The 24277-nt window shown below is 43.7% G+C and overlaps 1 protein-coding gene across 2 annotated transcripts in view; it reads right to left on the minus strand.

The window, feature by feature from the left end:
* Positions 1–20324, minus strand: part of nav3 (neuron navigator 3) — a 101808-nt gene extending 81484 nt beyond the window's left edge. Inside the window, exons 1-4 of one of the 2 annotated variants that reach the window (XM_037243846.1) lie at positions 20176–20324; positions 6036–6112; positions 2217–2287; positions 1906–2140 (exon numbers count right to left, since the gene is read on the minus strand). In XM_037243846.1, the coding sequence (XP_037099741.1) occupies positions 1906–1974 (69 nt within the window). In that variant the 5' untranslated portion in view covers positions 1975–2140; positions 2217–2287; positions 6036–6112; positions 20176–20324. Of the gene's footprint in view, positions 1–1905; positions 2288–6035; positions 6113–20175 lie in introns of both variants that reach the window. The other variant, XM_037243845.1, reaches the window with a different exon arrangement.
* Positions 20325–24277: the final 3953 nt, after the last annotated feature.

Raw genomic sequence — 24277 nt, forward strand, 5'->3', positions numbered from 1 at the left:
AGCTGGCAGTGAATGAGTTAACTTGACCCGTGCGTACCCCCCCCACCCCACCCTCTCGCTCTCTCTCTCATCACATGCCACACAGGCATGTTTCCATGAAAGCCACACTTGTCTCGTTATGACATGTTTTCCCACCAACTTCATTTGGCGGTCTCAACCCGCTAATTTGATGTGGAAAGAGCTGCTGACATGTCGGGCCTCAGCCAAGCGTGTCTGAGGGGTCGCGGCGGTGGACTCCTTACGGGGCCTGTCGCCACTCCGAAAAGGGCCCGTCACGTGTCGGCTGACTTTTCAATCCGGATCCATAGGGGCCGGTCCACTACTCGGCATCAACTTAATTATTTAGACGACACATGCTGGGTGTTCTCAGTAACAGAACTGTCCTCCTTTGTTCCAACATGTGCTCAGCAATATGATGGTATGCGTTAAATCCAGAGACTGCAAACTGGTCCAGTATTAAATTATTCATTCAACCAGCGCCCGGCAGGAGCTCCAGACATTTTATTTTTTACAATCCACGAGGGTTGAGTCTGTTTGTTCACTCTTAATGCTCGACTCTTAATGCATGGAAGATGCTCGGTTAGCAATGGCGGAAGTCGGCGAAATACAAAATGTTAGCCAGGCGTGATTTGATAAGGAAAACTTCCCGAGCAACATAGCAACTGCCAAGCCAATCACAGCCAATCACGGTGCAAGGCTTCCCCGAAGGGGGTCAGGTGAGCGGTCCGGTTGTAATCATCGCCTAAAGACAAATAGCATTAGCTATTCCGTAAAGGGGACACACGATGAACTAGATTCTGTGACACAGAATAGAAATGAGGCAGCCTTTTCAGCACTGTCAGTTCACAATTTAGGGATTCTGAACTTTTGGAAATTTGGCACACAGACGCTGCAAAGTGTCATACCCTGCAGGGATATTTATTTATTTATTCATTTATTTATAATATATTTATTATATTTTATATACATATATAGTATAGATAATATATTTAGTTTTTTTTTTAATTAATTTATTATCTTTAATTTATTTGTTTTATTATTATTTATTTTTTTAATTTATTTATTTAAATAGGGACAATGCACATTAATTAACGTTATGTTGACGATGGCGCCTTAACTTCTCTGGGAAAATGCAGAATGGATTCAGGTTTGGATTTTCGAGGGGCTCGACCTGTCAAGTTGAGCAGTTACCACATCCTAGTTCCACCGCGAAAACAACGGCAGATGTATGATTAAAAATAAAAAAAAAGAATAAAGAATCTGCTTTTACTCATTCGTCTTGTAGCCCAAGGCAAGACAAAACTCGGGAGAGCTTCCATGTTGGCACCGACCACCTATTGAAACCAAAATTGTAGCTGTGCTGAGCCAAGTGACCCGTAGCAAATGTCACTGTTTGCTCACTTATAATCTCATTTGAAAAAACGCAGAATGCATCAAATTATCCTCAAAGGGTTAAACGCTCGATGAATACCGGGTTGGATTCTCTGCAAGCAAAACGGTATCAGGTCCTGGTGGAACTACAAATGTCGCTTCTGATGTATTACTGCGCATTTTTATCAAAAGCACTTCCTTAGCACAATCCGGTCAATGTCTGTACGAATGTGGCCATGTGCATTTGACAGCTGCCGTATAAAAACCTGGACCAGAACCTTTTGTTTGACTTAATTGTCCATAAAAGCCACAGAGATTGCAAGCGGCGCCATCAATTCCCCACATTGTAAAGGCAGCGAATGAACTCCGCCTGGGATCGATGCGGCCGGTTTCAACGCCAATCCAGATGACCCGCTTGGAGGTCAGAGTGAACTAAGAGACAAAACTAGCTTCCATTAGCCCACTAGCTCGCTCCATTTTTTCCCGGACCATACAAAAAAACAACGGATAACAAAGAAGAAAATGTTTACGGACCTTTTTCTGGTCTTCCAACTTTTGACCCGTTGACGTCTTGCCATGCTTGCCAGCTTCCGGTACATCCATCCCTGGGTTCCAAGTCGGTAATAATTCCCAAGTTGAAAATCACAAGCCGAACACAATCGAGAGGGGGGCTACAGTCTGCCAACCAGGGCCCGCGTCCGGTTCGGGCCTTCCGCCGGACACAGGCGATCCATGTTGGTAGACTTCAATCGAACGTTGCACCGGGGAACTTTGGAGAACGACAAACGGTTGGGGCGGGTTGGTCACAAAGTCATTGTGTTAAGTTCTTTCGGGATCAGTCTCACGTTCAAGTCCCAGAGCGACGTCCTCAGAGCGTAGTCCACATTTCTGGCTCCGACAAGGAGTCCCTCCGAGTCTGGGGGAATGAGTAGAGACATGATAGCCTTTGATACAATGAATGCAAATGTTCCCAGCCTCTCGGAAAAGTCAATATTCCCTTCAGAGCACCGCTGTACAAATTTGAGGTTATCTGCATATCAAAGCCGGCCGGCGTTGCCATGGCGCTTCTGATCGAGAAACGGAGAAGCCTCCGCAACTGATGTCGTAAACTGACTGATTGATTTTGATTGCCGTCTCGTCGATCCAAACTTATTTTTCCACCGAGGGAGGATTGAGTCATTTTGAGGTTGGGTAAACGTGTAACGGAGGGGGTCCAAATGAACCGCAGGATTGGTGGCTGGGCTCGGGTAAATTAGATTCCAACGACTGTCATTCAAAATGTCTCGTGTGAAGCCAAGGCCAAACCAGCTTAACTTAACCCAACGTGAAGGACATGTGGTAAATATGAATGTAATACTTTTGCTGCTGAGAGCAATAATTGCTAGCAGAGTTTCCCGCACTCCAAATATTGTACAAATTTAAACATTGCGATGATTTGCAGTAATGGCGAAACCCAAAGAAAGAACAATTGACAAACAGTTGGCCATTATTTCCACACACATGAGGACTCTGTTAGAAATCAATTTTGGTTCCACTGCAGCCCAGCATAACAACATACGGCGAGTCGATACAGAGAAGCGGCGTGACCAGCGCCAGGCCATTAGAGGACACGGCCGACCGACTGCCACTCTCACATCTGAAGATGGTGGCTCTACCTGCCACGGAACAACAGCATGGTGTGAAATTTAGGCCACGGCGTGCTGGGGCCCTTCTCCATCTGCCTTTTTCCTGACAAGCAACAGCAGGTACAGCGTGACCTTATCAAAGAAGCAAAGACATGCTAACAAGGAGCGCGAAACTTTTAGCCAACTAGCGCTGTCGAAGAAGCAATGGGAAAACTTTCCCTGAATGCCTCAATGGACTTGTTATAGTAGAAGCAAACCTAATGTTATGCTTGGTGATTACATAAACATTTACTTCCCCATGATTGCATTACACGCTAACATAATGCTAGCTGCTGCGGCGACAATACCGCATATGTGAGATTTAATCGACTCAAATGGAACGCCCTGTGATAATGACACGGCCGTAAAATGCAACATTTCTCCCGAGACGACGCTTGATAAAATCAGACAAGATGTCCACGGTATCTTTGACAAATACATGTCGGCGTTTATTGTTTAAGATGGCCGTAACGCTCCTACCCGGAATTGAGATCAGCATATTTATGAGAAGCAGAGACTTCAATTTCATCCCTGCTTTGGTGCTCAGTGTTGCCCGTCCCATCGAGAATCTTCCACAGACGGTTAAAAAAAAAAAAAAAAATGGTGCCCTTTTCACTTTGTATTCAACGGGTGTCCGCAACTCTCCGACTGGTCAATAAAGTTTGATTCACGAGTCCTGAGGCAATAACGATACAGCGGCGCTTTCATTTGCCCAGATGTAAATGGCGGTCATAGATCCGGCCTGATTTCCTCAGGGAGGGAAGGTAAGCGACGGGATGGGCGCGGTTGAAATTAACGCCTGGAGAGGTCAAAGGTGAAACGCGGCAAACGCCTTGCCGTGGCATTAAAATACAATCAGCCGCTAACGGCTGCTTTCAATGTAAACCGTCGGCTTAAGTGACATTGGAGCTAATCAAAATATGATTGGCAGGATATACCGACGATTCAATTTCGGTGGATTTACCGGCGTTCTGGTCATCAATTTTCTAGTTCCGCAGTCCTTGGAAGGCGAGGAGGGAATTGGGAGGAAGGTTAGCGTCGGGGCGACAGTGGAGAAATGTGCTTAACTGCCGATGCTTAAAAGGAGACAACAGCACCGTAAACGAATCATTAAATTAAATCTGATTTTCGCATTAATGCAACCCAGTTAAGACGTTAATATCCTCACAGTTCCCGTCGTCATTTGTACATACAAATCAATCAGGCTCGACGCATTCATTAATTGCTGTCGAGCAACGCCAACCGGGCTTCTCCTGTTGTCACGGCAACCCGGAAACGAGCGAGGCGGCGATGGGAACGCCGATCCGAATACTCGGCTAATCACTTTTTTTGCGAAGGTGAAGGCTGACGTCGGCAGCTCATTAGCTTGCGGAGAAATGTCTTCTTTGGCACCGCCTTGTTTGTTGTTTCCATGACACAATAATAAATCGGGATTCTAAAAAACACTGCTTGCCAAATGCCCTTTACGTGGGATTGGATTGGACTGGCTCATCTGACAAGAAGAATAAAAACCCGTCCGGTCGTTTCCATACAAGCTGGCAAATTACACGTTAGATTACACCAAGGCGCTTTGACGCCGCCAAACTCGCTCAAAGCCGTCGGGCGGCGGCGCTCACACAGAAGCGCGTAATCTTGTGATATTGTGTCGGGATTAACGTCAAATCTCATTATGTGCCGGGAGATGGGAGGATGGGGAAGATCATGGGAAAAGTGCGTGGGAGGGAAGCATTCTCGCTTTTATAGTTGACTATGGAAGGGAAATACACAGAAGGGAGATAAAATCGGGAGTGTGAAATCTCACTTACGCATGAAGACATTTGGGAGGCTGATTTACAGCATCCTGGAATGCGGCGTCCATTTTGCGTACGTTCAACGCGACTGGTCCAAAAAAGGGTCAAAGGTTCAGATTGAGTCTCTTCCCGCCAAACCCGAGTCCGACACGCTTTATAAAACCTCTTTTTACGACCGATAGATCCACAAAGATCGTAATTTGCAAAGTCTTGTAAAGTCAACGGGGCTGCGGAGGTGGACGCCGACTCGCGCCGTTAAGTAAAACAGACTGTCGCGCTAAATAACGATTGGCTATATCGGATAAGGCTAATTCCTGGATGACGGATTGAAATTGCGGAAACGCTTTTAAATCACTTGACAACGACGACGTGGCCAGATTGGCTCTCTGAAGTTTCGCTCGAAGTTTCCTCGGCACTGCAGGATTTGTCATCGGTATTTGGCGGTCCAACTTCGTGCAACTGAATGAATATGAGCACACACACACACACACACACACACACACACACACTTGATGCCGGAATGTTTTTTTAAAGGGCGGAGTGAGTTGTCGAGATGCAGGAGGGTGTCGAGGACCCTTCAAGTCGGCTGTATTCCATTAGCCACTCTGTGATGTACGGCCACACACACGCACGCACACACACACGAGGGAAGATAGTTTCTCCCTTTCTCCTCGTAAAAGCACCCTCCACCCGACTGCCTCTCCTCCTCATCCTCTTCTTCCTCCATCACACACACACACACACACACACACACACACACACACCCCGCCTTGGTCGCCATCCATCACGCGGGACTTCCGCAGATGGCCCCGTGGATAACGCATTCAAAGACTCCTCTAGTCTCTTTCATTCCAAACACACACACACACTCCAGCCCACTTTCACACTGAGCCGTCATCTCGCTAATTCTTTCATCCGCAGCTTTAAGCGGCTCAGCAACCAAAATGAGCCTCCTCGGTTGAGGCAAAGCCCAATTAGGAGACAATTAGCGCTATTAAGGCTACCTGGGAGACCTTGGTGGGCATATAAAGCTGCTTATGATAGTAGTTGGGGCGGGGAACCCACCAATGGAAGCCTCTAATATCCCCGCAACCCCGATCAATGTGAGAAAAGTGCAGCACTAATGAGCCAGTCGCCCGTCAACATCACAGCAAAACCATTTTTTTTTTTTTCTTCATAGCAATCAACAAGTTGAAAGCAAAGGACTTACCATTACATTTTCAGTCTGTGGAAAAAGTCCAAACCCCCAGACTGGTCCAGCCTCTCCAGACATCACATCTCCAAATCCTGAAGGGATGGGAAGCACACCTTGTTAGCCTCTCTGCTCCGGATGCTAAAGGCTTGCATCCTGTTGCCTAAGGAGACGGCGCCCCTGCTTGGGTGAGGGAGACCGAGTGACGCTGCTGTAGTAGTAGTAGAAAGAGGTGGGACGCTCCGAGGGTGGGAGGGGGGAGCATGGGGGGATGCCGGCGCCTCATATCATGAGACGAGTCGTAATCTGCGCATCGGCGTGTTCGCGGATTGGAGGCGGCGAAAGAAACGGATGTCGAGGGAAAAAAAAAAAGGCAGGCGGCGGTGAATGAGAGGAGGATGCAGCATCCTCCCTCCCACCTCACTCTCTCTTGCTCTCTCTTTTTTCCTGGCTTGCACACCCCCCGCCCTGCTACAGATTGCATTGCACTGATGAAATTTTAATGTTTCTTTTAGAAAGAATAATGAACATGCTAGTCCCCGGAGTTGCACGGAAAGGGAGGGAGGGGGAGGTTCAAGCGCACACCTATGCGAACAGTTTTTTTTTTTATTCCCCCACAACACTAAAGCGTACTCCCACACACCTGTCACCATCCGCACAAACACGCAACCGTTTCTTCCGATCGACAACATCAAACACGGCAGCTGACAGACGCGTGCCCCAAAACGGAGAGATTGGACCCGTCCTCAAAACGCTCTCCCGGCGCATCCTGGCACTCCCGGTGAAGTGGAACAAAGAGCGGAACAGGCACGATGGGGAGCAGGGAAGCAAAGTAGCTTCGTTGGAAGTGTCGAATAGAAACATGGCAAAGAAATTCCCAATATATGACATAATATACAAATTTTTATTTGCGTATTATTTGCAATGAAATAACATTAAATATTGATGGAAAATTTAAATATATTCAAAAAAACATCAAAACTAAAACCATGCCCCCCCTCCCCCTCTAGATACGCCCCTGGTTGGGGGGTACTGTCGCTTATTTTTGGTAAGGAAACTAAAATTGAAAAATAATTTTCCTTAATGAAGTTTAGTGACTTGCACTCCACATTTATTTAAAAAAAAAAAAAAAAAAAACATGATACTTTGAAGCTCCCAGGGAGCCTCGGAGCTATCAAAACGGAATCAGGCAATATTAAAAATGACAAGCATGGAATAGATTTGTGATCAAAGATTTAAAACTGCGCAAATGCCAGCAACAAGTCAACAACACAAAAGGTCCTTGTCATCACTATAATGGCCGCCCAAAATGGCCTCTTGGGAGTTGTTCCTATTAGAGCACGAGCCCGCATCACCCCGCGGCCGTTATCCATTCATCGTTTCTGGAACGGGAGTGCGACGGGGACATGGCTAACCTCTGGTGTTAATTAAACACCATTAACACTCTTCACCCAGGTTGTTCAACATCCAGGAAGGAGCACATTGGAGCATCTCCGAGTTACGGATGTACACGAGGAACGGCGTTCTGAGCAAGCTCGTTTATAACCAGATCATGTCGAGACGGCTCACATGATGAAGGCCAGCCACCTCGATAATAGTCGGGGGGGGGTTGACGATTTTGCATCATCGCTCATCCATCTCTCCGGCGCCCCGTCAAGCGGTTACATCTCATTTGCTGCCAATCCATCTCTCCGACACCGGTGAGCATACGCTTGAGGGTCAGGGGTCACGGGCGTTTGATGGAATTAGCGTCTTGAGGGCGTACGGAGTACTAATTCACTTAGTAACCTGCTAGTCAACAAGTGGAAATTTTGAAATCCTTCTGGTACTAAAAAAAAAAAAAAGACCAACCAACCAAAATTCATATTTCCCAGATGGTTTGGTTCCAGTCAACAGATTGAGAAGGCCCATTTCTAGAAGTTTGCTTTTTAAGGTCGACACAGGGCGGTAACTTGAAAGACAAAGGCTGGACGACATAGCGCGGCGTCTACGATTACCGCCGACTAATTACGTTTACCATCTGCATTCCAACGCTAGCGGTGGCCTTACAGATGTTCCCTCGCGGTACGTCGCGCGCAATTAAAGCCGACAGCTTGTCCAACCGTCGGCTTATGTGATCGGGTTCGATGTGAATGGATGAAATTTTGCTTGGGAATCCCGTTTTGGACGAAGATTCATGAGCAATGATGAAGTGGCGCTGTACGGCGGGCACAAAGAAATGATTTATTGCATTCTTTGCCAACAATTGCATCTAAGGGGATGCGAGGTTATGAGCTTTATGGGGGGATGGGCCGGCGTTTAGAAGCCGTTAGGACCAGTAGAATAGAATAAAGGCATGATTGGCTCGTGCTGTCGGCAACAAGAGAGACATAGAGAGGCTTTTGCGTCTCACCCCCCTCCCACTCATGGTGCTACCATTATGCGCAAGGGGGGGGAGAAACCGGCAAGACTCCATATGAATAAATGCATAGGCATGAGAGTTAAATTGGCTCCCTTGGCGGAGAAGGTGGGAATGCTGGTATTGGTGGCGGCATACCAGTGATAGTGAAGACATTACGAGTCGGATCACACCCTCAGTTTAGTTAATGAACGGGAACATGAGAAAAGCGTCTCGGCTTTAAAGTCGTGTTTTGCTGTTCGCTGGTCATGTGCAAAATTTAGTCAGCGTCATGGGAGTCAAAGTTGAAAATAAAGAAATAAAACAAACAAAAAGAAATAAATAAATAAAACAAAAAAAATGAAACTAACTAAATAAATAAAACTCAATAAATAAGCCCAATTGAAATGTGTCTAAAAAAAAAAATAAAAATACTGCCAGAAGCAGAACATTTTGGAAAATTTTGATTTAATTGCTGGAAAGAATCAAAACAAGGGGTATTTTTCTATAATTGTAGTGGGTGTCGCAAGGGAAACGACAACAAATACAAGCCAATAAAAGCTGCATGGTGAAAATTAGCTATGTTATGAATAATTTACAATGCCACTTAAATACCTCCGAGAGGGGGGCGGGGTGACTATGTTTGAGTGTCACAACGGTAGGTGAGTGACAATTTCGATTAACACTCCCCGCGGGAATGGTGACGGGAATCTAGCAATCTGCAGTACTGTACTTTATTGAATACATACAGTGATAACATAATTGAATAGAAAGCCAAACACAAAACCCACTTCAAATTGATGCTAGCAAATATTCCAGTAGCATGTGACGGATTTCTTAAACTGACAATAAGAACAAAAGGCAGCTACGATCCGGCGCGTTATGCTTCCATCAACAAATATGACAAATTTGTGGCAGGTGCACACGACAACATGACACGGGACCGATTCGAATGCGTGTCAGCGTGCCTATCAAGCAAAACTAGCAGCTCAAAGGCTTGTTTGGTGGAAATTAAATTCCAGCGCAGGGGGCGGATTTACGTTTGATTTTAAAGCCGGCTAATTAAATTGCCATGCATGGCCATGCCACTTAATTTACTAGCCCCTGTGCTAATCTATATAAAAAGAGCCAGACTTCAAACACGTGGCTACGGGTTTGAGGAGATATTAAGATGAGGAAACACATATGCGGGGTTAGATCAATTTTTTTTTATTATTTATTATTAATCTTTTTTTTTATTATTATTTTATATATAATTGAATAATAAATTTTTTATTATTATTATTTTATTTATTATTATTTTTCCCATTTGCATGAAATAATTAAATAATCTATTGCAGCCTCGTTTGAATATTAAAGTGGGCGGTTGACAACACTGACAAGGCATCATCGTATTTATTCGACATGAAGTCACACCTCGGAATAGCAACGAGGTCACGTTGTGGATTTTTGCAGTTAGGTGGGGCGCTCATTATTGCACACCTGCTCCAGTAATCTTTAATCCGACTACGTATCCCCCCCTCTTTGTTGTTTTTTTTTTATATTCATGAGGGTGCTTGTTTTGCAGAGTGCAGGGTGGGGCCGGGTGACGTTGGGGGGGGGGGTTGGCGTGCACCAGCCTGATCAAGATGACGGCATGTTTAAAAATAGTGGCATGCCGTCATGCAGAGGTGGTCTCAGGAGGAAAGGGGGTTGAGGATGGAGGGGGTGTGATTGTGAATTGAGAAGCGCAGCGTGTTCTCTCTCATCTTGCGGATGAAGGAGGTACCAGTGTTCCCAGTACAAGCCGAGAGGGAGGAGATCAGTCAAAATGCGCGGCTGCCGGCGTTCCTCTTTTGTTTGCATTGTTTATTCCTACTTTGGTGGTCTCTGGGAGAAAAAAAAATGCGCCAAAGTATGTTTATGGATTTAGCAATTTTGGAAATTATTACAACGCCACAAATCTAACGTCATAAAATACTTTAAAAAGGTCAGCTGCTAGCATTTTGTGACATTCGTGACACATACTGGCATTTGGTAGCATTTAACACAACCACATGATTTTAAAGTCAAAGTGGTGTGGGGAACACCCTTAACGGACACTTCATTAGGTACAGTGATTCCCAACATTTGTGCTAGTGTGTCATTTAGGTTAATACAGAATGCTAGCTTAGTTTGTGTTAGCGTGTAATTTAAGCTAACACGGTTAATGAGTCACGAGTGAAATGATTTTTTTGGGGGTAAAGAGTTTAACTTTGACTTCTTATTCCTCATGAATATTATCAATTCACCGCACAGAACTGTGAGAGCTAGCCGGAGTAGTTTCCCCCGAAAATGGAGGCATTCAATTTGGCATGAAAGCCTGCATTTGTTGCCCTGTTTCCGGAAATCCAAGCGCAGCTCGGCGTGGAATTGAGAACATTGCCAGCGGGAGCGGAGCTGGCCAGAAAATGTAAATCGGAGGTCTCGGAGCTTTGTCAGCTGTATACTACCGACGGTAATAACTCTCCAGGATTCTCATTCTAATGATATGCTTGGGAAACTCGTAACTCTGCGTGTAGTAAACGTTTGCTTTTTTGCTGTGTTTGAACAGATCAGTCACTAGCCGATTGCCAAAAAAAATTTGAAGCTATCAGCTATCTGGAGTACATACAAACAAATTGTCCAGAAAACGGCCTGAGACAACTGTGATAGCAATTTGCATCAATATGAAGCTAGCGCTTGCATCATAGCTCAAATATCCTTTCAAATCGATTATGTTTGCGCTGTCGCCAACAACACTGAGCCCTGAAGGCTCGAAGGAAATCCGTGACAACGATGTAGCACATTTGAGCTATGACCCCAGCTAACCCGTTCAAAATCTCTGTGTATTGGAACTGATAATTATAATAAATAATGATATACTATATTAATTAAGCTATACTCATATCTATATAAATGGAATGCAAAAAACACGCAAGAGCCACAATGATTATTAATCAAAAACTAATGGATTATTAAATTTAAAATCATTTTTGATCAAACAATTAAAATTGTCTGTGTTGAATCAAAATGGAAAAAAATCTCTTTTTTTTAATCATGGTTATTTTTTACGTTACGAACCAAACCAGTCAATTCGAAATAATTATTTTTGAGTAAAGTGGTGGAGATTAAGATTTATCCGACTCATTGACAAAATAATCGGCAAATGAATCGATGATTAAAATAATCGTTACTTGTAGCGCTAAAACTTTATTCTAATCATACAGAGCCTGTTTCTTTAAGAATTTTGTTGGATTGCATACAAAAAAATCACACCAGTTTTTACATGACCTACAACTTGACTGTGAATTCTAATCTCTTAATCATTTTCATGACAAAATACGGCCTTGTCTGTGCAGCGCATCAGTTTTACTAGTACGCCGTGATTTGCGATTGGCTTTGACAGCTTGATAACACGCTGCTTTGGCAGGAATAATCGTGCGGTGTTCAAAACACAATATATTTTTTTTGTGGAGCAGCCACATAAAAAAAAAAGAAATTCCATTACAGCAGAAAACGGGAAAATGGGTTAAATAATGAAAGAGCACCTACGGCAACATATCATTCCCGTAATAAGAAGACACCTCAACCCTGCTCGTGGGCCTTGTTGCCTAGTTCACTTTCGAGTCGTTAGCAAGGGGAGACCATTAGCATTTTGCTGACGCGAGGATCTTCCGACAAAAGCCTCGACTACCGCTCTTAAGTTGCACGTCCGCGTGAAGCGAACTTTGCAAATCTTTCATCGCGTTTCCACTCGAGCGCTTCGGTGATGATGAGGTCATCCGCCAGACAGAGATTCAAGTAGCGCTCTGGTCTTTTCTGGTACGAGAGAGCCCCTTCATACCTCGTATAAAAAATAGATGAAAACCAGCCAATGGTTGGGAATAGTAATTGGCTCCCCGGTGGCTGCCTTAACGCTGCTTCCAATTCGACCAAAAAAAGAGAAGCCGATTGGATGTCACAGACGGTTTGTAGAACGGGAAAAAGGAAGCCAAATCGTCCTTTCATGCGGAGTCGCCGTTTGTATGCCTGTCCACATTCGAATGCGGCGGACCGCCACGGAAAAAAAGAGGTTAACGGAAGAATCAATCGGGCGGCTTTAATTACTCCGAACGGCGAGTGGCGCGCGCCGGCGTTCTCTGACAAATGGCATCGGCTGTAATTGGCTGATAAAGAGCCAATTAAATTGGATGTGAGCGTCAATTGCAGCGCTCCGCAAAAAGTTTATCGGGACCAAGTGCTTTTAATTCGTTACAAATTCGATTCAATTAATCGGTTAAATCTGCTTTTATCAATTCTGAAGTTCGGTAATTTTTTTTGGGGGGGTTTGTGGTTCTCCCAAAAAGTATTTTGACTGACCTTGCCGCTGTGTTTACTTTACAAATCCATTTCGATTGAATCTGAGCGCAGATCAATAACAACGCCCAAATGAGTAAACGATTGGTCTGCTTTGTTTGGGATTCGTTCACCTTCACATGTGAGCGACGTAAGTTGAGAGTTGATGATCGGCAAACATGGACGGGACCACAAAGTGATTCTCTTTTTTTTGTGGATCTGAACACAAGCTGGAGTTTATCCGTAAAGTGGCCATTGTACAACTTTGTCGCCATAATTGGCGGTAGGAAGAACGACTTGGGGAAAAGCTCCAAGTCGAGTCACTCTTCCAATTAGAGGTGCTCTGGTCACATTCACTTTGATCGGATGTGAGCGATTAAATCGTCCTTTTGCTTAAGGATGTACGCCGGAAATCGGCTCGATCAAATGTTCACGATTCATGCTAAGAATGTTTGCTACCGAAATTCTTGTCCTTGGCCGTGACCTGGATTGCTTGGAAATAAATTGCATTTTCCGTCAAGAGGCAATAGATTAGTGAATAAATAAATAAAATATTTTTTTAACTAACACCAATATTAGTTGCAAGTTGATTATTTTGGTTTATAATTCATGTCAGCCATAAAAAAACAGGAGTGCAAAGTGTTTTGACATTTTCTGCCGCACTCATTTTCTAGTCCACTGGAAAGACACGTCGCACTGATTTAGCGCCGAATCAGCAAACCACCTATAAATATCTCACGGTGGGAAAAAAAAGAAATCCCTGGCATAAGCAGACCCGCGCGCATTAGCTATGCAGGAGGCAATTAGCTAATTATGTAACCCCTGTCCAACTTTGTCTGTGTCTGCACGGCGGCTGTTTCTCGCTTTTTGTCTCGACGTAATCCGTGGTTTTCTGTGTCGCTGCCAGTGCCGTAATTACACAGCCAGATAATTGCCCGCATGCCGCAGGACAAACCAGCAGACGACGGCGCCTGCGTGGTGCAGTACCGGGACGTTCCTCAAGGCGGGATGGCAGATTTGCGACAGATGATGTAATAGCGATATCTTTAGCTTTATGGAGCTTCCTCAAACAAATTTGCAAGTAAACAAAGTAAAGCACGGAAACAAAGTAAAACGTGTGTTGACACATCAGTTTGTTATTTCAGCTAGCATGCTAGCTAATGCCGCGCCTTACGTAAAGGTGGTTTGTTTCATTTCAGAGCCTACTCTACTTGTACACGGAACACACAATCACAGCGAGCGCTGTTTAGCATGATCAGCACGTCCTATAGAACACCTCTAATAGCCTTGGGTGGTCTGCTAAGTGCTTCTCTTCTAGCATTTGTATTCAAAATGCTTGTGTTCACTTCCTTTTACGCCATGCTGATAGCTCATGCATTTTTCAGACGGCAGACTTTTCCAATATAGGAGTGGGATGCTACTGAAAAACGAGATTAAATATGACGATATGGGCTCTGAATGTGTTGCTATCCATAAGGGTGTTCCGCAGGGTTCTGTACCGGGGCCCTCTCCTATTTGTTGTTTATATCAGTAACTTTTTGTTTTAATTAGCAACAAATTAGCATTTTTATGCTGATGACACTTTTATTAGCGGCTATATATCAACTCTTTTTCAGGTTGTTGAATTTCTTGAGAAATCTTTGCTAGCTGTCATGAATTGACTCGAAACGTGTCAACGCCGGTGACGTATTCTTTCGCAACCTCAGCCCCGGCGTTCCAATCCACAAATCTCCAGAGCCGAGTGGTTAGCATGGCTACAAAATAGAAGCTCCCCAAATTCATGTATACAATTCCACGCCTGTCGACTGAAATTAAGTAACTTCTCCCGCCGGGTTCCAAAAGCAACAGCGAATTGTAAAATGTAGCCGACTGATGCACTTGGAGGTTTCTTTGCCTTTATCTGACATCTGCCTTCCATTACTCATAGAGAGACAAGTACATCCAAGTAAAATGGAATGAATATATATTTGCTGTATTTTTTTTTTTCAGGGCTTCATTGTCAGACTGCAAAAAAAAAAAAAGACATGCAAAAATTTTTGTTTCCCAGCAATTCATCCTCACACAGTAGGAGCTCCGTCCGGTGTGCGTCGTACACTTTGTTCCCAGACAAGATATTTAAAGTTTCCTCGCTGCCTGCAGATCCATTAATCACGTCTAGCGTGTCTATTACTGCCTGTTTATTGTGGCCCCTTTATTCCACACGGAGAAGCTTGGCTGCATAAACTCTCACATGTGCGACTAAGTCATCCGTCATGTGCCTTGTTTGCACGCATTCTGTCTTTTCAAAAATAATTGAAATTTCTTTTTTATTTTTCTGCTGAGATGAGTTAAAAAAACGGAATGCGTATTTTAAGCTGCTCAAAGTAGGCCAGGTTTCCCCTGTAATTGATGGACTGGCCTTATTTCTTATGTTCCTCCTTAATGAGGAAACATTTTAATGGATAATTCAACTGCTCTGGATCTTCAAAAAACGAGCGATGATGGAAAAAAAAAAACGTAGCCAAGGTAAAACTGTACGTAGACTAAAAAACCCAAAAGACGCAATGCAGTCGGTATTTAAAATGACCGACGGCAATCACGGGAAAAACATAACGAGGTGATAAAAAAAAGCCCCCGAAGGCAATAATACGACTGATTTAAAACACTGCGACGGGTTAAAAAGCCAAAGAATAAAAATGTGGATTAAGACAGGGAATATTCGGTGCAGTGGTGATAAAATGTCTAATAGGAAAGTAGTAATTGGTATTTTCAACGGTTTGTGTTCTGGATTGGATTTTCCGAACAACGGCTTACATTCATCGACTGGACTGGTTGATGATGTGTAACTTTAATTTGCTAGCCGTATGGATCCGCCATTACCCTTGACCTTTCGGTGACATCATTTCAGACCTGTGCAACAGGGGTCGTTTGTTATCATGTCACACTTAGCCTAAAAAAAAAAAAAGCTGAAGAGATTCTAAATAGAAAAAACTATTAAATCCTCCTCCATCTGCCTTCGCTCCCTCGGTTGACTCGGACGCTCCACAAACACAAATACACGCGAGCAAATGATCAATGGTAAAACCAGCATTGCGCCCAGCGGGAGATCCCCCGCGCTGATGATCCCGCCAGTCTCCTGCGCCGATCTGATTAATGACCTCCGACCTTGCGAGCGGTGACCTCGTGGGCGTGTTGGAGATGAACGTAGCTTCGACGAAACAAGTCTGGGCAAACCTGCGGTCGCTGCCAGTTCAAAATACAACGTTGACGTCTAAAATCGTCATTGGTAGTGAATGGATTGAAACCTTGAACCTAAAAAATGTGCCAGGATCCCAACACTTGTCTACTGCAGCAATTTGAAATTTAATTAAGTGATCAAAGGCGGCTTTCTCTTGATGAGCACACACACACACACGGTGGTCAGAGAAGTGTCCTTGGTAGAGGACGTCCTGATGATGTAAACGTTTAGTGACAAGGGGAGGGTTGAAGCAGGTTTCAACGCTTCACTGACTGCATCATCAACAAATTGTGCCTGCCCACAAATACGATTTGCCCCCCCCCCTCCCGCTGTGTTTAAATCAAATTTCTGGTATTAAAAAGTGTACAGTGTGGCAGAAACGCAATTTTGCCCGTCTTTTTTTATTTTTTTCCATAGCAACTGTGACGCTTACGATTCGCAACCATGGGAGACAATCTCCCGCGTTTGCCTCACCCGTTTACCGTCGTCGTTTGTCTCGCGTGACACGTCTGGCAGTAATGCGGCCATCCGTCTTCGGCAACGCTCCGTGAGCTCGCCGTGTCGCGGCGGCTGACGGTGGACGAGGACAGAAACAAAGACTAACTTTTCATGCTTCTTAACTTTCTCTCATTATCCAGCAAAAATTCAAATTCAATCATCTCGACCTGCCGAGCTGGATTTGACCTTTTTCCTTATCAGACGGACCAAAGTCTAATTTTCTGCCCTGACATTTATTCGAGGAAAGCTTTTGCTGATTGGTCGCCATTTTTAGTCTCCATTTTTAGTCTCTAAGGCTGATTCAGTTACCTTGGCATTTTTTAGGTGGAAACCTGACCATCTATGCTCCTAGATGGATTTGATATACGTCTAAGAGAGATGTCGGGAGTCTAAAAATGTCCACTGGAATCAGATACACGGCGAGGCGGTGCGCGGATTCGATTTTCGGTGTCTGCCGATGCCCCCCAGAGGCTCCAATCTCAGCTCGGGCACGTCGAGGAATCCATCAAACACTCCTCTGCCGTGTAAGACATTAGTCATATGTTAAGTGGGGGAGCCACAAAGGACGGGGAAATGTCCTTGGGAGCGTAAACGGAACCGGAGAAGGTTCTCTTTAATATGTTGCGCCATTGTTAGATTTGAAGTTTTTTTTTTTTTTTTTTTTTTTTTTTTTTTTTTAAAATCAATACACACAAAACTGTGAAAGCCACTACGCGAGCCATGTCGTCATTTAGCCTTGGCAGCTAATGATGTCACCATTACGCCTTTTCTTTTCCATTGGAAAATCGCTACACATTAGCTCAGGAAGCTTTACAGGCATTTCCTAAAGCACTGAGGCGCTTAACTGAGGAGGTGGGGGGGGGGGTGCAAATATATATTGAACTGGTCAATACTCATAGGGGCTCACTTTTAAATAGCAAAAAAAAAATGGTGCCAACATCACACTGGAAATTTTGAAGCTTACGTTGCAGCAGGCACATTATGTTATGTTTGCTTACAACAAAATGTATCCCAAAGAAAAAATTTGGATGGGAACATGACTGAGAATGAGAATTGGACACCTCCATTTTACATTTAAAGGTCACAAATGATCCTCATTAAGCACACCTCGTCCCACCCGGTTAAATGCCATCAATAAAAAATGGAACTCTACATGATAGGCCGCAACTAACCTTTATTACATTATGCATCAAAGGAGCACAAACACCCTGTTGTTGCTCAGCTGCCTTCAATAAAAAGCTCAGCGAACCCGCCATGTCCTTGACAAAGCCTTTTGGGGGCCGGCGATCCAAAAAAAAAAAAAACGGCATGTTTCGGCTCAGCGGCTTGACCCGCTCTTCATTCCCTCCTGTTTTTTTTTCCAAAGATGCCCGATGGGAACGGTCGAGATCAATACTGAGGGATAAAGCGGCCCACCTGCAAGCGGGAAATCCAGAAAAGCAAAATGGCGATAGTCACATGGTACATTTCTATCCAATGTTGGATTCCGACGTCCCACCGAGGCATTATTAATAATAGCCCAGCTTACCGTAATAATCAATAACTATGTACCATGCTAGCTTGGGCGCCCGATTTCCCACACGCTCACAAATTCCACACTTGGTTTCACCTTGGGAGGACAAAAACGCTGGCGGCCTTAGCTGTGAGGGATCACTTTGCCTCCGCACGAGACAAAAGCGCCGTCGGCGCGACAAATAATGTCATGTAAACAATCCTCAAGTGTCTTCGCGGAATACCCCAAATACATTTTGCTGATATTATGGATTCAGATATATTTCGAAGCTTTGGTATTATAGCCGCATGCAAAAAAAGGATTAACGGCTCCGCGGCGAATGTTTGTTTTGCCGGCTCATAAGTATTGACGGTCGCGCCGCTGACTCAAGCAGTTAGTCAGCACGCTCACGGGGCCCACTCTGTAGAGCGATGCCTTGGTTGTCAGCCAATAGCTTTTGTAAAGCCCTTTTTTTTTTTTTTTTTTTATCAGAATATGACATGGATGAACCCTTATATAAGCATCAATGGAAAAAAAAATTAAAATAGTTACCGACTGTAGCATACAATTCAATTATGCTGCCAAAAATAAAACGACATCTTTGAGCTAGCGAACGGAAAACAAAGCAATCTTCTTCTCAACACGTCGAAATCTGCATGCGGGCCTCCCTGAAGTAAAATGAACTTGGTTAACCCTCGGAACCTCGCGATTTATGCCAGCGCCGTTCCTTTGGCCCGCAGCTAAGCCCCTTTGCAATAACCCGGCGCCGATTTGATTGCACGATTGATGCTGTGCTTACGTATGTTTTTGTAAAGGGGGGGGGGGGGGTTGCCTTCACTCAGCATCAGCAACTTTTCTGGTTTGAGGCTACGAAATGAACCTAAACCAGTCCATTCTTTCTGTCCGCCGTTTTTGGTTTCTGCTGTCCAAAGCTAGCTTAGCGCTAGCTAGCTGCCTCTACGACACAAATTGAGCATCCTGTGTTTTGCCGTTACCTGGAGGTTAAAGTCAATTATTTTAAACTCCACCAAGCCCGTAGGGGTGAGTCACGGCAAAAGAAAATGCCAACTGGCGATGGTGGTTCTTAATTAAAACGAGAGAGTCACAACGGGAGGGTTGTTTTCCATTCCATCGTTATTGAATTTGCTAATCAGGCCTTTGAAGTTTATATGGAGACTCATGTGACTCCGACTGGCTTCTTAAAGGGTACACGCGTTATATTTTTTCGTCCGCTGTGAAAACCGTTTTCATTTTTGCCTGCTGCCACTCACTCACTCACACTGTGAGGCTGTCAAAGGAGTCGGCAAACAACTGGGCGTCATGACAAGTTCATTCAGCTTCCACTAAAAGCAACTTCACACGGCATCAATGTCAAGCATCCGTGGCGACGAATAATTCCCCGCTCATTATTTGGCTGCATTTTTTTTACAATGAGATGAGTTTCAATTCCTTTGAATGGCATCCACAAGTAGATTTCTGGGTTAGCCAGACTTCAAGTCAGAATAATGCATGCGAGCAAGAAAGCAAATGTTGAGATATTAATTTGAAGATGGAAGCGGCACTTAAGAGTCAGCGACTTTAACCCACTTTTAAAAAATGGCTCCGTTGTCAATCGATCGCGTCGTTGCTCTCCCCCAAGACAGTTTAAAGCCTCATCTGCGGCGCTAATTTAATCGGACGCTCAGATGAATGAACCGCCATTGATCGCAGCGAGATGTAACCAGAAGCGGAGAGGCCACGAGAAACGGTCCGCCGCTTTGACAGGAGTCGAATCATGACGGCAAAACACTCCCAAATACCCCAAAATAAAAAAAATAAAAACATGCTGCCCATACTTACTTGTTGCATCTAAACTTATCATCTGAAACATCAATTTGGACTGTCAAACCATTCCAGAATTACGTATGCAAAAAAATAATAATAATCGGTTTCCCATATTGCCGCATTCAGACAGAATCAATACAGTGAATCACATGAGGCATCTATTATTGAAAATGTTGCGAGGAGGCTCAGTGATACTAAATTCCATCCTAAAATGAAAACATCTGCATGCATAAAGTTGGATGCATGCAGCATCAGCCACTCTTGACTCGCACATATTTGAATGAAACTCATTTCGTGGGCATTTCAAGCACAGTTTGATATTCAGCATCACTTTGCACCTTGCACAGTCAAAACATAACGTGATCGTGTTTTCATCTCACAGATTGAACATGAAAATAATCATAGTCAAGCTTACCTAGTGTCTTTTTCCTCCCTGCAGCTCTTTATTTCATCCACGGCAGTTTTTACGTCAGATTGAGCATCAAGTCTTTCCAAATGTGCTCTCGGAGAGTCGGAGGGTTGGACTGCGAGGTAGCTGTCACGCCAAATGGCGCTCCGGGATGGGAGGATGCAGCCTTCCTCACTGCAAAACATCCAGAGTCTGTCTGAGCGCTCGCAGCATCACAGGGCATGCAGATACACTTTTTAGCCACACGGTGGCAGTGTTGAACTCTGGAGAGGAGCTGCCAAAATGACATGATTGTAATTTATTTTAATAATAACTTTTTATGTAATTTTCTGTTGGAGTGCATGTAAATTTAGTTGGGGTTTTTTTACAGCCATGTTATATTTGGTGTGACAAATGGTCACCAGGCAGAAGAGATGCTAAGACAAAATAAAAACAAGCAATTTGCAATGAGTGCACTACAAATTGATAGTGTTTTGCTCTCCTAAGTGAACCATAGCGACAGTAACACGATGTTTGGCAAGAATAGAAGTGTTGCTTTCATATCCATTTATGACAGAATGGTGCATTCAATGGGATTCTTTTCGAGGATGTGGTCGCCATGGGAACCACCTTGATCGACACAAAGCGATGAGAAAGGGCCTTTTGACAAGATTGGATTTTCCCCCAATCTACACCTGAACACACATTTTCATTTTGTTCTTACCTGTGTCAAAGAGAAAAATAAATGTATAAACACCTTTAGAAAATAGATGGGAAAAAAAGAGGGGACCTAGGATTGAACCTTGTTGGACACCATGAATTTTTGCTAGATAAATATTGATTCTCAACTGCTCCAGATGATGCTTTTGAATAGTTTTGAAAGATTACAGTAATCAAAAACCACTCGCGATAAGTGAAATCCGCGAAGTACGGTCACCCCCATTTTTTTGTGTGTCAATGAATGTATATGAAACCATTTAAGTGCACATGTTATCATTAGAACATTAAATAATTGTTTCAAACATGTAAATAATACATTAATAGTATGAATAAAATACAGAAAAGGTTGTATAAATACTGAAAATCTAAATATTATACGTGTCACGTGTTAACAAGAAGTACTGGGCAAGCTAACGAGCTAGCGGAAAGAGGCTAATTCGCGATCGTGCTAACGCGCGAAAACGGACCTCTAAAGGAATATAAACGAACATTTGGAGCTATACTACATTGTCCTAAAGGTTAGACACATTCATTTTATTCATTTCATCGTTAATTTCTCTTGTTAGGAGACCCACTTACATCGTCAATGACTTTTGTACCACTTACCGACACGAACGTAAAACAGGAAGTGGTATCACCCGAAAACGGCCTTCAAAATAAATCAGCCTACCTCAAATTCAAAGCACGGCTGAATAACATAGATAACATGGAGAATTCTTCACAAATACTGTAAATATGTTTTTAAAACAACTTTTATGATTTTTTTTTTTTTATAACAAGGTACAAGTGTACATCCTGTAAATATGTTTTTAGAACTCTTATTATTCTAACAATTTTTCTATAACAAGGTACAACATTAAATATGTTTTTAGAACTCTTATTATTATAAAAAAAAATATATAAAAAGGTACGCACTGCAATTGTGTGGGCACTCCTTGCCTTCTGCTAACAGCGATAAACGAACCGCAATGTAGCAAAGGATTACTGTATATATTTATCACATGATAGTATTACTAAAAGGTGACTTGAGTCAGCTAAGTCCCCACTAAAAAAAAAATGGATTAGCGCATATCGTTGCAGCAGCCCTTAATGGACAGCACGAAACGATGTCAGTGAATTTCCCCTAACAAGAATTGACAGATTGGTCATAGACAGGAATACAAATCAATGATCTGGAAATATGAGTCATGGGGAAAAATAATACATCTGTATAATAATGTTTGGGATATGATTGGTGCTCTCCATCAGCGCTCTTTTGAGCGGGAAATGACGCTGCTCGGTCCTCTCATCAGCAGCCTGATGTGATGTGATTTCAGCAAACAAGCAGAACGCAAACAATATCAGAAGAAAACAATTTGATGCAATTTGGAGCCCGGCTAGGCAGCCAGCTGCTTTTAGCTTTTTACGTGTGATGAATCTGTAATGGAGGAGAGCCGGAAGCCTGCAGGAGGCTCAGCTCGTTGGATTCGGCCCACCGCCGCCGCCGCAGTGAAATGGATCATCAGCTTGTAGCGCTATTTCTCAACTCATTTGCACAGCGGGGGGGCTCCGTATTGAATCCCAAATACTAGCTACACTGTTTATACCCATTGGCCGTTATTATATATGTTCTTTATTACTCTGTATTGTGAGCTGGAAAGAACACAACAAAATTGTGCCGAATTTATTTTTCGACCTTACACATGGGTTCCGAGTTGGGTGCATGTGTCAGTATTTACACCTTCTTGATGTGCCGTGTGTTGCGCGAGTGCCAAGAGAGACGGCGTGGGAGGAAACGAAAGGATGAGGCGGTATGACTTGAAAGCCCTCGGCTCCTTAAACATGAGCTAAGAGGTAAATAAAAGCAGCTCAAGTTTGCTTCGACTTACTTCCCATCAATCAAAACAGTTATTAGTGACAAGCCGAATTTTGGATGTTGAACTATTTCCCACGTAGACAAACAAAACTCTTACAGCTTGCAAGCGGCACGCTGTTTTATTTATTTATGTAAAACTGGGTCCTGGCCTTCAGTGCTTATTGTGTGCAGATGGCGCCGCCACTCTGCTATAAAACCCAGAAGGTCATCAGTGTGTTACATTTCAAATGGCTAAATAGGACTATTACCAGCTTTGCCCATTTGCTCGCTACATTTGGGAGGAAGAGTTTGTGGAGAGAGAAAAACAGCTCAACAGAACCACCATGAAACATTCCGGCCTTATCGGTATCTCAAGGTGTCCCCCAGGGTTCAATCCTAGGTCCCCTTCTTTTCCATTCATATATCCACCAAGCATATTTGTTTTCCCCTGTATCTACATTATACTGCATCACACCGAGAAATGTTTCTAAGAGTCTTTCCACGCCTCGAAACAGCAAAATATTACACCTCTCAGGATGATGCACTGCGGTAGCGACATCACTCTGGCCCACAGCAGAATACATTTAGATGAAACAGATTGCTAGTTCCAAATGTAGGACTTGAATTGCTATCCGTGTGTTAGTAAAATATGACGCTGATTTAGCATGGGACCTGATTAGGACATTTGGCAATTATTTATACCAGGTGAAACTCTATTGGCAAGCATTTCAATCACACGCCTGTGACCTTTTTCATCAATCTTCCGTCGCAGGTGTGCCACTTCAATCCCCCCCCCCCGTGATGCTGCTGTATACGGGGGGGGGGTCCGCAGATTTGGCAGTATATCCTTCAGATTGTTCATCAGCGTGCGGCGAGACAAACGACAGCACGCAACCTCTCGTGTCAGAGGCCATCGATCACGGCAACAGAAGCCTATCTGTGCCAAATAGTACGGACATAGTCGCCAGTTTTTTTTCTTGCTATCAGCTTTCCATTGCTCCATTCAGTTTACGGGAACAATATATGGACTTCATAATCCTCAGTATAAAAGCATTAGAACCATGGAAGGATAAATAGTAAATATATGAGGTGTTGCCTGTGAGCAGTATGAAGAGAAGCAGTAATTGCAGGTAAAGAGCGCTCCCTTGTGGTCAATTTGCACCAAACAACTTCAGGGGAATAGAAAATGTTCCACAACAAAAAAAAAGCACAATTAATTGTAGTTGAGATTTATTATTGGTATTTGTTATTATGATTTGGGGTTAATTTATCCTATGACCAAAAAACAGGGGTGTGTAGACTTTTTTTTTTTCAAATTCAACTGCATACAAGGGTGATTAGAAATTTTAAAAAGTAAATAAATTTAAAAAAGTGTTTTTATAGGATGGTGGGGGGTTGTCATTTGTGTTTGTTTGGCGCCTAAGCGGCGTCGGTTGACTTCCCTGACAACCATGACAGGTTGCAACCTGCCCGGCTGGCTGCTGGGAACATGCAATCACATACAATCAGCCACTCCATGGGAGAATAAACACCCCCACCCTAAAAAAGAGACGCTTGGAAACCGCCAACCAAGTC

Source organism: Syngnathus acus, chromosome 23 (assembly GCF_901709675.1).
Source record: "Syngnathus acus chromosome 23, fSynAcu1.2, whole genome shotgun sequence".
In the NCBI taxonomy this organism is placed as follows: Eukaryota; Metazoa; Chordata; class Actinopteri; order Syngnathiformes; family Syngnathidae; genus Syngnathus; species Syngnathus acus.